Here is a 16,753-nt window from a genome sequence, read left to right on the forward strand (position 1 = left end):
CGAATCTCTTCAATTTTTGTTGAAGGTTTGACGGCATCCCAATTGACTTGAGACTTCATCGAGCAAGTTGACCAAGCGCAAGTTCGTTAGAGTTGTTTTTTGAACAGTCTCCTTCTCAGATCTGCAAAACCATTGCTGACATATATGATCTGGGAATTGATTGAAGCAATATTTAGCATTGTGAAAAAAATTACCATGGGCCACCGTTTTGTGTTTCGAGACACATTATATGCACCACACATTTTGTCTACAATATCTACTCCCAACTTAGTTGAATTATAGAAAGTGATTACTTCTGGTTTTTGTTTTTCGCCAGTAGAAACATCAATTGAGTCGTCTTCATGCAATGATGATACAAGGAGGACATTTTTGTTCTTTCTTGGGACATAGGATACCAATGTATCACCATCACTACTGAAACCAAAATTACTAGAGTGTTGTGTTCTGGCTTTGGTGGCTATGAAATCATTTGGTAGCTCTTTCCTGTTTTTCCTGATGGTTCCAACGTAGGAGAGTTTCTTTAGTTTCAATTCATTTAGAAGACTCACTTGTGTGAACCAGTTGTCGGCCGTTATGTTTCTTCCCAAGCCAAACAAAGGTTCCGCCAATCTTTTCACAACATCTGGTGCCTTGTTGCTTACACAAAAGGGTCCTTTGTTCTGCTTTCCCGTGTATATTTCCATGTTGAGCAAATAGAACATTTTCGCATCTACTAGGGAGAAAATTTTAATCCCATATTTACTTGGCTTTGAAGGGATGTATTGCCGGAAAGGACAATTGCCACGAAATGCTGGGAGCATTTCATCTATCGTGACGTTTTCACCAATACAGTAGCTAACTTTACAATTAGTCACAAATTTTGTGAATATATCACGTATGCGAGCCGATCCAGTTCCTTTCTAGTGGATCTTGTTTCTCGATTATCAAATCGAAGACACCGTATGAGACATTTGAATCTCTTGATACTCATGACAAGACTGAACTTGGCAATGCCGTCGCCATCTGTTCCCCATAATTCCTCGAGGGATAGTCTATTCGCTTTATAAACACCAGCCAAGTAGAGTAAACCAATAAATGCTCGTATTTCAACTAAATCTGTATGTTTTGCATCCCGTTCTCTGGAAAATGCTTCTTTGATATTATCTATGTACTGATTAGTATACTTTACGATATCATTTAGAATGTCCTCTGTAAATAAGCAGTTCCAACATTCCACAGGAGTTTTTGCTGTTCCAATAACCCCAGGTAAGCGAGTCTTGATGTTTTGAGGTCTCCTACGAACTTTGCTTTGTCAATGAGTCTTATACCACTTTGTGACTTTATCTTTTCCCATATAAAAGTCGCGATTTTCTTCAATTTCGTCTTCATCTTCACTGCTACCCTCTTGTTCAGTTTCCGATCCCTCTTCACGCTCCTCAACATTATCTTCTGAATCAATGTCGCTTTCGTTTTCAAAATTTTCATCCCTGAATTCGTCATCGTCTTCATCAGACGCCTCCAATAAACGGTAAATTTCTGCAAGGTCTTCGGGTTTATTTGGATTGTACATTTTCTTCGACATTTTTATGTCTGGAACAAACAAAAAATCATGAATGTTTATTGTCTGTAAATAATTTCTGGCAAAAATATTGAAACATTTCGCAACAAATCACATGATCGGGCGCAATGTGCTTGAGAGAACACAGCCAAAAAACACACTCCTATGTATCGATAATCATGAGATATTTCATAAAATGAAATTACTGATGTAAATATGTGATACAGTATTCCAAATGAATGAGAAAACTTACTTGTCAAACTGCAACATAATCAGGCGCAATGAGCCTATTAGATCTTTTCACTTGTCTGCCGTAAACGAAGAAGGAGAATCACTAACTGACCTTGCCACTGTGAGTAACACTCGAAGTGAGAAAGCTACCAGGCTGGAGAAGGGGACATGATGTATTGAGGGGGCGTGGCAAACTAAAGAATTCGAGGTGTGCCTAATAGATCAGTTGCGCCCGACGGAGTGTTAAAAATATATTTTTTTAATAATTTTTCTGTACTAGATACTTGAGGAGTGGGTTCTGGAAAAGTTAATGTATTCTTTGTTGCAAGGCATTTGTGAAGCTGAAATGACTTCTCATGCTTTTGAAAGTTTTAACTAAAAGGGTTACTAAATTCATCACTCTTGGATCAAGAGTTTATTGTTCCAAAATGCTATATCATATTGACTGAATTTATATATTTCTTTTGATTTTTTTCTGTTGTATGTTATGAATATATCTGATTTTATTTTAGCAGGGAAGAAACAGAGAATTACATACATCTGAAGAGATTCAAAGTAGTCCTCTTGAATTTCCAGCCACAAACCTTTTTGAATTAGAAACAAGGGTATTTACTGATCATTGGTCAATACCTTATAAGAGGGAAGAATCCCTTGGGAAGTGCCTTATAAGTGCTATCAGATTAGCAGATGAAGGTATGTTTAATTAGTGTTTACCACATCTCTTTTTGTCTCTCACAAGAATTATTTGAACAACTAGTTTAGTGGAATAATGATTATTTCTTTTAAGTATTACTTATTTCTGTATATTTGATTATTCAGTTTTCTAATAATTTACAGGAGTGTGTACAAAATTTTTATATATTTGTATCATTGATTAAAACCAAAATGTTAAATACTGCTCATATTTTGTGACAGTTTATTGTGTGCCATATGATGCAAGGAATTCTTAGGTTTTTTCTGCACCAGGAAAAATCCAAAAAAAAAAAAATATTATGTTTTCCATTTTTCACATAGCTACTAATACAGCTGACCTTTGAATATTTATTGCAGTGGGGCATGCAAGGTTGACAGATCCTGACCTCTGACTCTGCAGATTTTCAGTCTAGCAGCACATTGTTTCTCAACTAAATAATGGCTCAGTGTTGAATGATGCAGTAAAACCACACACAACACCTACAGAACCATGCAGTGATTTAATTATTGCCAGACAACAGTTGTGATTATTCACTCTCCTATTTAGCAGAAACAGTGTCATCCAAGCAAGGAAAATTGTGACTCAAAAAGAGGGTAGCCTTTTTCTGACAAAGAGCATTATTCCCATATTTAGCTTTCCAAGCTTGCCAATATCTTCACAACTTAAGGTCAGACAGAACAGTGGAGACGGTCAAAACACAACAATCTCCACTTTTGGGTCTGACCTTATATCCAAAACCTCCTTACAATTGCCAAAAATATGGCCACTCCCAAACTGAATGTCAGTCAGACAAGATCCAAGGAGCATGACCAATCTGGTTGCAACAGTGCAACTCCTTTTTACAAAAATTGTAAGGGTAACTACACAGTATTCTCCAAAATGTACAAACTATGGAAACAAGGGTAAAAAGTCCAGAAATATATAGTAGTGGTAGTGGCATGTGATGCAAGAAAGAAAGTGTATGAGCTTATGCAGGATCAGCCAAAAAAAAAAAAAAAAAAAAAAATTTACAAAACAATTCCCTCTTAATTTTTTGTCCAGTTCCTCCTTAAATTTATTTGACCTATCAACTTCCACAACGACAGATAGAAGTTTGTTCCAGCAATTAACCACCCGTTGGCTAAAAGCAAATTTACACACATCTATTCTACATCTGTCTTTCCTCAATTTGAATTTATGCCCCCTTAGGTTTGTAGTCTGAACAAGTGGAAGAATCCCATCAGAATTCAGCATACTCAACCCATTCAAGGCCTTATACACCTCAATCAGATCACCTCGCAGGTGCCTAGTTTCCAGCCGCTCCAATTTGTACAGTAGTTTTCCATGTGCAACAGTATCAAAAGTAGAGAGCAAAGTTAGCATTAGTAGAGGCATACAATGCAAGAAAGCAGGCTTATGCAGCATCAGCCAAAAAAAAACCCTCCATTTATTCCAAATGCCTGTCCAGCTCAGCCTTAAATTTATTTAAGCTATCAACTTCCATAACAAGAGATGGAAGTCTGTTCCATCAATCAACTACCAGCTGGCTAAAGGCAAATTTCTACACATCTATTCTTCAACTGTCTTTCCTAAATTTGAATCTATACCCTATCAGATTCTTAATCTGAGCAAGAGGAAGAATCCCATCAGCATTCAGCTTGTGTCTGACCTTATATCCAAAACTCCATATCAAATGCTACAAATGCCAAAAATATGGCCACTCCCATTCCCTTATTCCCTTAGATTACCTCAAATGTCCTTACTCTCCAGGCGCTGCAATTTGCAGAACTTAAACATTTCTTTATAACAGCAGCCCTTTGTTCCCCTTCTTTATACTCGTTCGAGCAAGTCTATATCCATCTTAAAATGAGGCCTCCAGACCTGTGCACAGTACTCTAGGTATGGCCTGACCATTGCCTTGTACAATGTGATAATCACCTCCCTATTCCTGCTAGCAAAATTTCTATATATCATTGACAAGACTCCATGACCTGCCCTGGCAGCCCATCTTCACTGCTCAGCAAACTTCATGTCTTACTGCACAATTACCCTCAGATCTTTTTCACTTTCCACTTCCCTAAGTGTAGTACCACACAGTTGGTACATTTCTCTTGGGATATTGCTACCCATATGCAGTACTTTGCATTTGTCACAGTTAAACTTCAGTTGCCACTTCTCAGCCATATTTGCCCAACTTATCTAGATCCAGTTGGAGTAGCATACTGTCTTTACTGTCTTTAACAAGCCTGCCAACCTTTGTATCATCTGCAAACTTGTACATTAAACCTGATATACCTTCATCAATATCATTGATAAATATACAAAACAACAATGGGCCCAACACCGAACCCTTGGGAACTCCACTAATAACATTTGTCCATGAAGAGCAGTCCATTGATTACCACTCTCTGTCTTCTCCCACTCAACCATTTCTTTATCCATTGTAGCAACTTATCCATAATGCCATACCTCTCTAATTTGTACAGTAGTCTTCCATGTGCAACAGTATCAAAAGCTTTCCTGAAACCCAAGGAGAGACTGCTTCTACAGGGATGGGATACACTTAAATAGAAAGGGTGCAAGAATATTTGCTGATGCTATCCAGTGTTTGGTCCATCGGAAAACTGCTAGCTTGGGGGGTACAAGGACTAATAGATTAACAGTAGCCACTTGCAGAGGCGAAAGTGATTCTTGCACTGCTCCTTTTGGAATGAGCAGCAGCCTGAAAAACAAGATGCAGGGAATTTCAGGGACTGCTGGGAATCATTGTGGTACAAGTAAATACATGGGTTGTGTTAGGGTAGATAAGAATAGGAACAGGGGGCATGTATACTTCAGTATACACCAATGCTAGGAGTTTGATAAATAAATTTGATGAATTTGAGGTATTGCTCAAAACATCAAAGGCAGATATTGTCGGGATATCAGAGACGTGGTGTCACACAGATATAAGGAATGCAGAACTGGAATTTGGGAAGTACAGTGAGTACAGGAAGGATAGACAGGATAGGAAGGGAGGAGGGGTTATGCTATTAGTTAAGAAACACATAAAATCCAAGGAAGTGAAGCCAGTTGACATCGCTGGACAGTGCAGTGTCAAATCAGTTTGGTGTGACATAAGCATTGGGAGATCAAAATTGAGAGTAGGAGTGTGCTATAGGCCAAATGACGCTGATGAGTATAATAAGAAACTGTACAGGGAAATAGAGTGGGCCAATAAATCAGAGTCTTATAATAATGGGGGATTTTAATTTCCCATATATTGACTGGAATTTGTGGGTTGGTCACTCACACACACTAGCAAGGCTTTTGTGGATTTATTGGATGATTGTTTTCTACATCAGCATGTTCGGGAGGCAACTAGAGGGAGTAATACACTTGATCTGATTATCCGTAGTGATTCTTCATGCATTAAAAATCTGCAGATAAAGAAACCACTAGGTGGCAGTGATCACAGTGTGCTGAAGTGGGATTTACTCAAAGAGCTAACTACCATCAGCGATAAAAGGAAGGATTTTTGCTTTCGTAAAGGCGACTATGGTGGTCTGAGACAGTATTTAAATTCTATATTGTGGGACTAACTGAAGATGTTACCAACAGCAAATTCCAAATGGGAAGCATTCAAAGAATTTATCTTGGAAGATACTAGGCTTTACATATGAACTAAGAAATATTGTTCAAGGTTTAGGCCTAAATGGATGTCAGTTGAACTAATGAGACATATGGCAGAGAAGAAAAATGCATGGGATACATATAAATTAATGGGTGACACAGAAGCCTATGATAGATATAAGCTGGTCTGTAACCAAGTCACAAAGGAGATTAGGCAGGCAAAGGTAGATTATGAGAAATCTTTGGCAAATGATGCAAATAAAAACAGTAAAGAGTTGTTTACCTATGTAATCTCTAGAAGGAAAGGGATGAATCAAATTGGTCCACTGGATATTGATGGTTCAACTGTTGGTGATTCTTCTCAGGTGTCTAACAAACTAAATGAGTATTTTGCATCTACATTCGCACATGAAGAGTTATTCTGGGCGGAGAATGCCAGAGGTGAATTAAACTCTGGCAGTGAGCTGGATGATTTTGTAATAACTGAGAGGAAAGAGGAGGAGAAATTGTTGAAGATAAAGATAAAAAAGGCACCTGGGGTGGATGGGATCTATCCAGTTATATTAAAGGAGGCAGCAAAGGAAGTAAACAAACCCTTAGCCATAATTATGAGAGCTTCCTTGGACTCAGGGGAGGTACCCATGGACTGGAGATGTGTAAATGTGACCCAAATTCACAAAGGAGGATTAAAGGGCAACACAAATAATTATAGACCTGTTACTTTAACTTCTGTTCCAGGACAATTAATGGAGGCACTGGTTAAAGAAGCATTGCAGGATCATCTAGACAAGACTTCAGTTATAGCTCAGACACAGCATGGTTTTGTTAAGGGAAAGTCTTGCCTGACCAATTTGATTGGATACTGTGATGTGGTCACAAAGGAGCTGGATGCAAGGAATAACTTTGATATCATATATTTGGATCTTAGAAAGGCTTTTGATACTGTTCACATGGAAGACTGCTGCACAAATTGGAGCAGTGTGGCATTGGAGGCAAATTGCTGCTATGGATAAAGGGATGGATGAGTGGGAGAAGACAGAGTGGTAATCAATGGACACTGCTCGTTTTGGACTAATGTTATTAGTGGAGTCCCTCAGGTTTCAGTGTTGGGTCCATTGTTGTTTTCTGTATTTATAAATGATATTGATGATAGTATATCAAGCTTAATATCCAAGTTTGCAGATGATATGAATGTTGGCAGTGTTGTTAAGGACACTAATGACAGTTCGCTGCAACAGGATCTAGAAAAGTTGAGCAGATGGGCTGAGAGGTGGCAAATGAAATTTAACATTGACAAATGTAAAGTACTACATATGGGAAGCCGTAACCCCAGAGTAATGTATCAACTGGGTGTGGTACTACACTGACAGTGGTAGAGAATGAAAAGGACCTGGGGGTAATTGTGCAGGCAGATATGAAGTTTTCTGAGCAGTGCAGATGGTCTACAAGAGTAGCTCATGGTGTCTTGTCAGTGATGTACAGGAATTTTTCTACCAGGGATTAGGAGGTGATTATCCCCTTGTATAAGGCAATGGTCAGGCCACACCTTGAGTACTGTATACAGGTCTGGAGGCCTCATTTTAAGAAGGAGATGGAGCTGTTGGAATGAGTACAGAGAAGGGCAACAAGATTAGTGAATGGAACAAAGGGGGTGCTCTTACGAAGAAAGTCCTAAGTTTTGCAAATTACAGCGTCTTGGGACTAGGCACCTGCGAGGTGATCTGATTGAGGTGTATAAAGCCTTGAATGGTTTGAGCATGCTCAGTGCTGATGGGATTCTTCCTCTTGCTCATGCATAATCACCTGAGAGGGCATAAATTCAAACTGGGAAAGACAGTTGTAGGATATATGTGTGTAAGTTTGCCTTTAGCCAGCTGGTATTTGGTTGGTGGAACAGACTTCCATCCTTTGTTGTGGAAGTTATTAGCCTAAATAAATTTAAGGCTGAGCTGGAGAGGTATTTGGAACGAATGGATGGGTGAAATGGGAACGGTTTTTTTTTTTTTTTTTGTCTGATGCTGCATAAGCTTGCTTTCTTGAATCATATGCCTCTACTAATGCTAATATCAAAATTATTTTTGGCATTGTTTCTTTGTGACCACATCATAGTATCCAATCAAATTGATCAGACAAGACCTCCCTTTAACAAATTATTATAATTATTCTTAATCTTTAATATAATTGGATAGATTCCATCCCTCATTTCCCTTCTTTCTGTTAAACTTCAACAATTTCCTCTCCACTTTTCTCTCAGTTATTAGAAAATCACTTAGCTCCCTGTTAGAGTTTGGTAAACTTCTGGTGTTCCCCTCCTTGAATAACTCCACATGTGTGAATGTAGATGCAAAATACTCATTCAGTTTATCAGCTACCTGAGCATGATCATCAATAGTCAACCCATCTATATTAAGTGTTCCAATCTGATTCATCCCTTTCCTTCTAGAGTTCACATTAGTAAAGAACTCTTTGCTGTTTTTCTTTGCATCCTTTGTCTGTCTAACCTCCTTTGTGACTTGATTACTGACTTTTATATGTGCCACATGCTCTGTGTCCCCTGATAATATATATGCATCCCATACATTTTTCTTCTCTGCTATGAGCCTCATTAATTCATGTGACATCAATTTAGGCTTACACCTTTAACAGTATTTATTAGTTGGTATGAAAAGCCTAGTAGCCTCCAAGATTAAGTTCCTGAAGGCTTCTGATTTAGAATTCAATGTTGGTAACATCATTTTATCCCACTGTATCGAATTTAAAAACTGTCTGAGACCCCTGTAGTCACCTTTACAAAAGCAAAAGCCATTCCGTTTACCCTTGATGGTAGTTACATCTTTAAGTAAATCTCACATCAGTACGTTGTGATCACTGTCACCCAGTGGTTCTTTTATTTGCAAATTCTTAATGCATGAATAATTACTGCTGATTATCAGATCAAGAGTATTACTCCCTGTGGTTGCCTCTCGAACATGTTGCTATAGAAAACAGTCATCCAATAAATCCACGAAAGTTTTGCTAGTGTGCAAGTTACCAACCCACAAGTTCCAGTCACTATCTGGAAAGTTAAAATTCCCAATTATAAGACATTCTGATTTACTGGGCCACTCTATTTCTCTGCACAATTGCTCATTTTATTCATCAGATTCATTAGGCCTATAACATAGGCCTACCCTCATTTTCCCTTTCTCAGTGCTTATGTCACACCAAACTGACTCAACATTGTAGTGTTCACCAATATCAATTGGATGCACTTCCTTAGATTTTATGTTTTTCTTAACAGCAATAGTTACATACTTAGAGGTGAGAGGACATAATTAAAACAGAGTCAAAGTGTATATATGCCACAGCTACTCAGCATTTACATTCAATAGGTGTTCAACCTGATATATCATTTCCTGTAGATACATTTACAGCTAATTGGGTACATTCCTTACTCTCTAATTCCATGGCAGTGGCTTTTTCAATTAACAGTTGAATGAGCCAGTAATACACAAATCACTATTCCAGCTGATGTCCCAACCTCCAAAAACAGCAAAATCAAACTGCAACCATTAGGTTCCATTGGAATGGATATTGATGAATAGAGTGACCCATATGATGGAATTTTAAAACTCCATGTGAATGAAGGCATGAACACAGTATATCCTTTCTTTCCTAAAAAAAGATAAAACATCATCATAAGCTATCTACACCTAAAAAGATCAGAATCAGCAGCTACTGGAAATCAAATAATGAAAAGAATTCTTCAGTGCAATTGTAGAGGCTTTTGAAATGCAAAGGATTATTTACATGAGCTTATTAAATTCACAAGTGTGTCATACTGTTAAAAATTATACTCTCTTTAGACAAGGTAGACATGTTGATCTGCCAGCCTCTGGAGGGTAGTGGTCCTTGTTAGAAACAATATTTCATTCAAACCTGTTTCTCTTCAAACTTTGTGTAAACTCTTGTAGAAGTAATGGCAGTGCACATTGTAATTGGTATCATTCTTCCAATAGCTTTTATCCATCTCCCTCTAAATTTATCATTCTCCTGAAATGATCTAGAAAATCTAATAGGTCAACTGCCATCTCCCCATTTTGCTTACCTGGACATTTCAGTGCTCATCATCGACTGTGTGGATCTCCAACAATCGAAAAGAGGTAGGCAAATGGAATCTCTTCTTGGTGTTCAACAACATACCGTGTTGAATACTTTGAATACTGTTGAGCCTACCTATATCCATTTTTATCTACAGCATCTCTGACTGCCATAGACATTTTAGTCTGTTCTACCATATCTACTGATATGGCATGGTTAATTCTTGATGACCCACTAAACAGTGACCATTTACTTGTTATCTAAAAGTTATCTAAAAGCTCCAAAATCACAAGTGAGCTCACCTCCAATGCATTGCACCACTTGGAAATTTCTTAGGGGGACACACTGGAATGAATATGCCATTCTCATTCAGTTTGATGATCATGTAGTCACTCCTCTTTAAAATAATTTGAGCTTTGCTAATGAAGATGGCTGTGTTGTCTATGCCCTAATCCTGTCTTCTAATTCATCCTGAAGGCTTTCGTTGGAGTTGAGTTTGGTGCTCTGTGTTGGTCACTGCAACGTTCTGATGTTCTTCTCCTCTAACCACACATTCACAGTCCTTGCTTTGTACAGTGGAATGCTTTCATATTGGAAGGCATATGGATTATTTTCATAAAATTTCCACAGTGTGCACAGAATTATTCAGAACTTAGTGTAGGTTGCATTATTCATGGTTCCACACACTGCAACCAATGGGCCTAGTTCATATGAGAAACACCCCTACAGCAGGACACCTTCCTACTGTAGGGGTGTTTCTCGTGATTTAGCAAATATGTTGTCCCACCTCTGAAACTGGGAACAGTTTCAGAGGTGGGACAACATACTTGCTAGTAAGTATTTTACAGGCATCCCCACAACCAAAGATGCCTCTCAGACTAGAAGAGTTCATAACATAACTCACTGCTTCACTAGACTGATCTCCACTGATTCACAGTACAGGTTCAGTATGCCTTGCATTGTACTAATCCATGGTGTGCATTTGTTTTTGTTATCAAAAACTTATGGGTTGCAGCTCTTCTGTGAAAAATAATAGCATGCAAATCTTTATATGTTGTGGAAACACTTTCAAATTCAGATTCTCTAGGGTGTGATGGCAAGATAATCACCCATTTAAAGATGTGTGGCTCCTGTCTGTCAGTATTTTATCATGTGGTTATTTTTGGGTTCAGGATCATTTCTGGACTTCTATTTCTTTAGTATGTTACCAACTAGCAAATTGGGAATACAGTAACTCCCCGACTTATGTAATACTTGACTTACGGAAATTTGACTTTACGTAAGTTTTTGCCAGCTGGTGCAAACTTAAATCATGGAAATGTATTTTGCATCCTGTAGTTCAAAAAATGTGTTATTGGGTTCAAAATGTATTTTGAACCCAATAACACATTTTTTTTAAAATTTGTTCCAAGTCCTTGGAAATTGAAAATTTTTGCTATATTATTAAGCTATTTATCTCTCTAAAAGGTCATATTTATAATGGAAATTGCGCTACCCTTTCATCATTATGATATGTTCCCATTATAAGGATCAATTTTGAATGCCTTTGTGCTTTTTTTTTTTTTTTAAGCACGTTTATGGAGGTCACGACCATAAAACAATAAAACCAATTTCACTTTCCAGTTTATTGGGCTTTTCTGTTAGTGCATCTAATTGTAAATGGGTAGTAAACCCCTTCAAGACGCCTGGTCAGCGTGAAGAGGAAAAGACCAAACCCTCCAGCAATATGAAAGCACGACGAAACAAATGGCCCTCAGTCCCCAGCAGCTTTCACTCTCCCTCTTACGGCAGCGAGAGGATTAGAGTGGAAGCAGAGGGTGCTAAGAATCTCTGGGTACGACCAGGCTGCCATGCACGGAAACTGAACTTGGCCTGTTATAACGTAAGAACACTCATCGGTGAAGACAGGATATTAGAGCTGGAAAAGGAATTAGAAAATGTGAATTGGAATATCATTGGTTTGGCTGAAACAAGAAGAAGAAATGAATCACTTATAAGTTTATCAAGTGGAAATCTGCTGTACACCAATGGAAACAGTGAAAGGAGTGAAGGTGGAGTTGGGTTTCTGGTCCATAAAGATTTTAAAAACAACATTTTGGAATTCAAAAGTACATCACCAAGAGTGTCAAGACTAATACTCAAGATTTCTAAGAGATACAAGCTAAAGATTATAATGATTTATGCACCAACATCGAGCCATGATGATGAAGAGGTTGAAGAAATGTACACCGAAATTGAGAGTCTTCTAGATGAGCAGAAAACCCACTACACTATTATTATGGGGGACTTCAATGCTAAGGTTGGAAAAAGACAAAACAGCACAGAAAGGGGAACTATAGGAAATTTTGGAATTGGTGAAAGAAATGAAAGAGGTGAAAGACTTGTGGAATTTGCAGAATCTCAAGGACTGTCAGTAATGAACACTTTTTTCAAGAAACGGGTGAACAGAAAGTGGACATGGAAGAGTCCAAATGGATTAACTACTAATGAAATCGACTTCATCCTCACTAACAGAAGATATATTGTGAATGATGTTACCGTCCTGAATAAGGTAAATGTTGGAAGTGATCACAGAATGGTAAGATGTACACTTGATATAGATGTAGGAAAGGAAAGGAAAAAACTGACTCGAGTAAATAATACAAAGGTCTTTGAGATAACAGAAGAGGAGAAAAAGCAGTATGTACTGGAACTTAAGAACAAGTATGAGCTTCTGCAGACTGCTGAGAACCAAGATATCGACGAGGAATATTACAACTTTTTGAAAGTGATAAAGCCCAAGAAACCTATAGGGAAAAAGAAATCCAAAGAAGAAAAAATTAGTCAAGAAACACTTGTCATGATGAACCGAAGACGACAAATGAAAAGCAAGAAAAACACTGACAGGGAGAAAATTGAGTATACTGAGTTATGCAAAGCCATTAGAAAGAGACTCAGAGAGGACATAAGAAGATTTAACACAAGAAAAGTAGAACAAGCATTAAGGGAAAACAAAGGATTTAAATCAGCAGCCATGAGCAGTAATACAGAAAGACAAATGATACTGAAACTGAAGAATAGCGATGGTGTACTTATAAACAGCAGAGAAGGCATAATTCAAATAGCAGAAGACTACTATAGAGAATTATACAAGGAGCAGGGGAATGAAGCCAGCAGTGGGGAAGATGGATTGCAAAGTAGCAACACATACGACATACCCAATATTCTTCCTGATGAGGTAGAACATGCATTGAAGAAAATGAAGAATCAGAAAGCCCCGGGGGAAGATGAAGTTACTGTAGAGTTGTTAAAATTGGGAGGAAGAGACATAACACAAAAACTGGCAAGGCTCTTCACAAAGTGCATTAGAAAAGGTGTGACGCCTAAGCAGTGGAATAATGCAATCATAGTTTTGCTGCATAAGAAAGGAGATAAATCAGAAATTGGAAATTATAGACCAATTAGCTTGTTATCCCACATCTACAAGTTGTTCACAAGGGTCATTACTAACAGATTAGAAAGAATACTTGATGAGAATCAACCGAAAGAGCAAGCTGGCTTTAGGACAGGATTCTCAACTATGGATCACCTTCACGTAATATCACAGCTAATGGAGAAAGCAAATGAATATAAAACACCATTATGCCTGGCATTTGTGGATTATGAAAAGGCATTTGACTCCATACAGCATAAGGCAATGTTTCGGGCACTGGAAAGACAAGGCATTGATACCCCATATATTATGATTTTGAAGAAAATATACGAGAGTGCTACCTCCTTTATTAGACTAGACAAAGACAGTAGGAAATTTAAAATTGAGAAAGGAGTTCGACAAGGAGACACAATATCTCCGAAGCTGTTTACTGCTGCCCTTGAGGAAGCTTTCAGAAGATTAGACTGGTCGCAGAAAGGAGTCAATGTGAACGGAGAGTACCTAAACCATTTACGATTTGCAGACGACATTGTGGTCATAAGCCATGATCCCAAAGAATTAGAGGAAAATCTTAATCAGTTATGCACAGCTAGTAAGGATTTTGGACTAAAGATGAATATGGCTAAAACAAAAGTAATGATGAACAAGTATGCCACAGAAAGGGAAATAATGATTGAAGGAGCAGTAATTGAAAAGGTGGAGTCATATACTTATCTGGGACAATTTATTAGCTGTAATAATGATAAATGGCTGGAAGTCAAGAGAAGAATAAATTTTGGATGGATAGCATTCAGGAAATATAGTCACATACTGAAGAGCAATATCCCAGTTTGTCTGAAACGTAAAATAATGAACCAATGTATACTCCCCACCATGACTTATGGAAGTGAAACTTGGGCACTCACCAAAAGAATGGAAGAGAAGCTGAGAACTACACAGCGAAGAATGGAACGAATCATATTGGGAATCAGACTGTTAGATAAGAAGAGAAACACATGGATTAGGCAACAAACTCAAGTAAAGGACATTCTTATCAAAACTAAAGAACTAAAATGGTCTTGGGCAGGACACATAGCTCGAAGACATGATGACAGATGGACTAAGAAAATAACAGAATGGTACCCAAGAGGAGCTAGAAGAAAACCTGGAAGACAAAGGCGGAGATGGATAGATGAAATTCATGAGTTTGTGGGTAGTAAATGGATGTCCAGTGCTCAAAACAGAAGGAACTGGAAAGTTGCTGGAGAGGCCTTCATCCTGCAGTGGATTGAAAATGGCTGATGATGATGATGATGATGATGAGTAAACTCGATCTTATTGCATTTGCAATAATCCCGATAACTGGAATTCTGTGGGTTTTTATGTTATGGTATTATGGTGAAATGAGTTTCCCCTTCACTGAAATCTTCAGTCATCGATAGTGAAAGAAGAAAATGCTGACAAAGCTTAAGATGAACCAAATGAGGAGCCGAAATGCTTCATCACTGGAAAGTTAGCAGTGGCATTTAGTGAAATTGCATCGTCAATGGTGAGGTTTGAGAAGATGGAGCCTGACAGCGAATGATTCTTAAAAGTTAAGTGAGCTGTGAATGATATGCTTGCTTGCTACAAAGAAAAAAGCCACCGTCCAGTCATCCATTAATATGTTCTTTCATAAGGTTGAGCGACCGACCCCTTCTAAATCTCCACAGCCCTCGACCTCCGCAGCGGCTTACTTATCAGCTTAAGATGTTGATTCTGACACTGACTCTTGAGCATCGATGTCAGAATCGACATCTTACTAACTTTATGCTTGTCTCCTCTCTTTTTTTGTAATTTTTATAATTTTGAATTTTTTTAAATTGCACGCTTTTGTAATTTTTTCTGTGCATGAGATAAAAAATTTAACAAATACAATAAATAATTCTATTTACATGTTCGTTGAACATTTCTTTTTTGATTCAATCAATTCGGCTAGCACAGTTGCAAGTGCTGTACAAACATGTGGGAAATTCCGACTTACGTAGCATTATGTGGAATGCAACCCTTATGTAAGTCGGAAAGTTCCTGTATTTAATTCCTGAGCAAGAGCAGATACTGTCATTTTCCCAATGAAATCTGAGTCTTATTTCCACCTGAAACACTCTGTGTACACATTGTTCAGTGTTTGCATATTTGAAATGAATTCTGGGCTGACTGCTAATCACCCTGTTTTTAGTCCAAAATATTTGCATATTGAAATAAGGAATCACATTGAATGTGCAGATCATTTATTACATCCATAGCATTTTTTTTATATTTAATGGTATTTTGAATGCAGCACTTTGAATCTATCCCTGTTAAACCTCAATTGAATACACCATGAATTGTCAAACTAATAGAGCAAGCTTATTTTGCGAAAAGATCTAAACCTCCCAAGCACTTCCTAATTCATTTCACAAATATACGTGGTCTCAATTCTAATCTCAACAATGTCCATTTCCACTTGTTGTCAAAGTCTGCCAAACCGCATGTACTTTTTCTGACAGAATCTCAGTTATCGGTTGATTCAAATACTGCTCATCCCAGATGCCCAAATTATTCGCTGTATGATTCCTTTCGCCTCAAAGGTGGTACTTGTGCATTTGTCCATTCGGATATTCCCTGTCAGAGACTTGGCAGTTTGGAATCTCCTCTCTTTGGTCTTCTCTCGCTTAAAATCTTTCCACTTCATTGTGTCAAATTCATTTGTTGTCTCTACCGTTCTCCCAACTCCACTAATCACTTGGAGCTCTTTGACTTCCTCTCTTTGCAACTTGATTTTCTCCAGTCCAACTTTCCTAACAGTGAGGTAATTTTCCTTGGTGATTTTAATGTTCACAACTCCAGCTGGCTTCTGTTTTCTAGTCACACTGACCCAGCTAGTCGAGTTGCTGAGGCTTTTGCAATTACTAATTGCAATTCTTGTAGGTAGATTGTTCATCTACCTACAAGAATACCAGAAAATCCTAATCATACAGCCAATACGCTTGATCTTTTTCTCACAAACAACCCTTCTAAGTACACGGCCAAAGTGAGAGGTCCTTTAGGCACTTCAGATCACAACTTGGTGATTGTCTCTTCTCCAATGCAACCTTTATCTCATGGCTATTCCCAACCTCATGTTGTTTGACATTACAAGAATGCAAAATGGGATGACCTGTGAGATTTCTTTTCTTCTTTTCCTTGGTCGGATTACTGTTTCAAAACT

The 16,753-nt window shown here is 38.0% G+C and overlaps 1 protein-coding gene across 2 annotated transcripts in view; it reads left to right on the forward strand.

Annotated features, from left to right (window-relative positions):
- LOC150081121 (ubiquitin carboxyl-terminal hydrolase 24-like) overlaps nt 1-16,753 on the forward strand; it is a 908,750-nt gene that overhangs the window by 8,947 nt on the left and 883,050 nt on the right. Inside the window, exon 2 of one of the 2 annotated variants that reach the window (XM_090381072.1) lies at nt 2,281-2,461. In XM_090381072.1, coding sequence (XP_090237198.1) covers nt 2,281-2,461 — 181 coding nt within the window. The remainder of the gene's footprint in view (nt 1-2,280; nt 2,462-16,753) is intronic. The other variant, XM_090381073.1, reaches the window with a different exon arrangement.

This window comes from Mastigoproctus giganteus, chromosome 9 (assembly GCF_048544385.1).
Source record: "Mastigoproctus giganteus isolate SK-2022 chromosome 9, ASM4854438v1, whole genome shotgun sequence".
Taxonomy (NCBI): Eukaryota; Metazoa; Arthropoda; class Arachnida; order Uropygi; family Thelyphonidae; genus Mastigoproctus; species Mastigoproctus giganteus.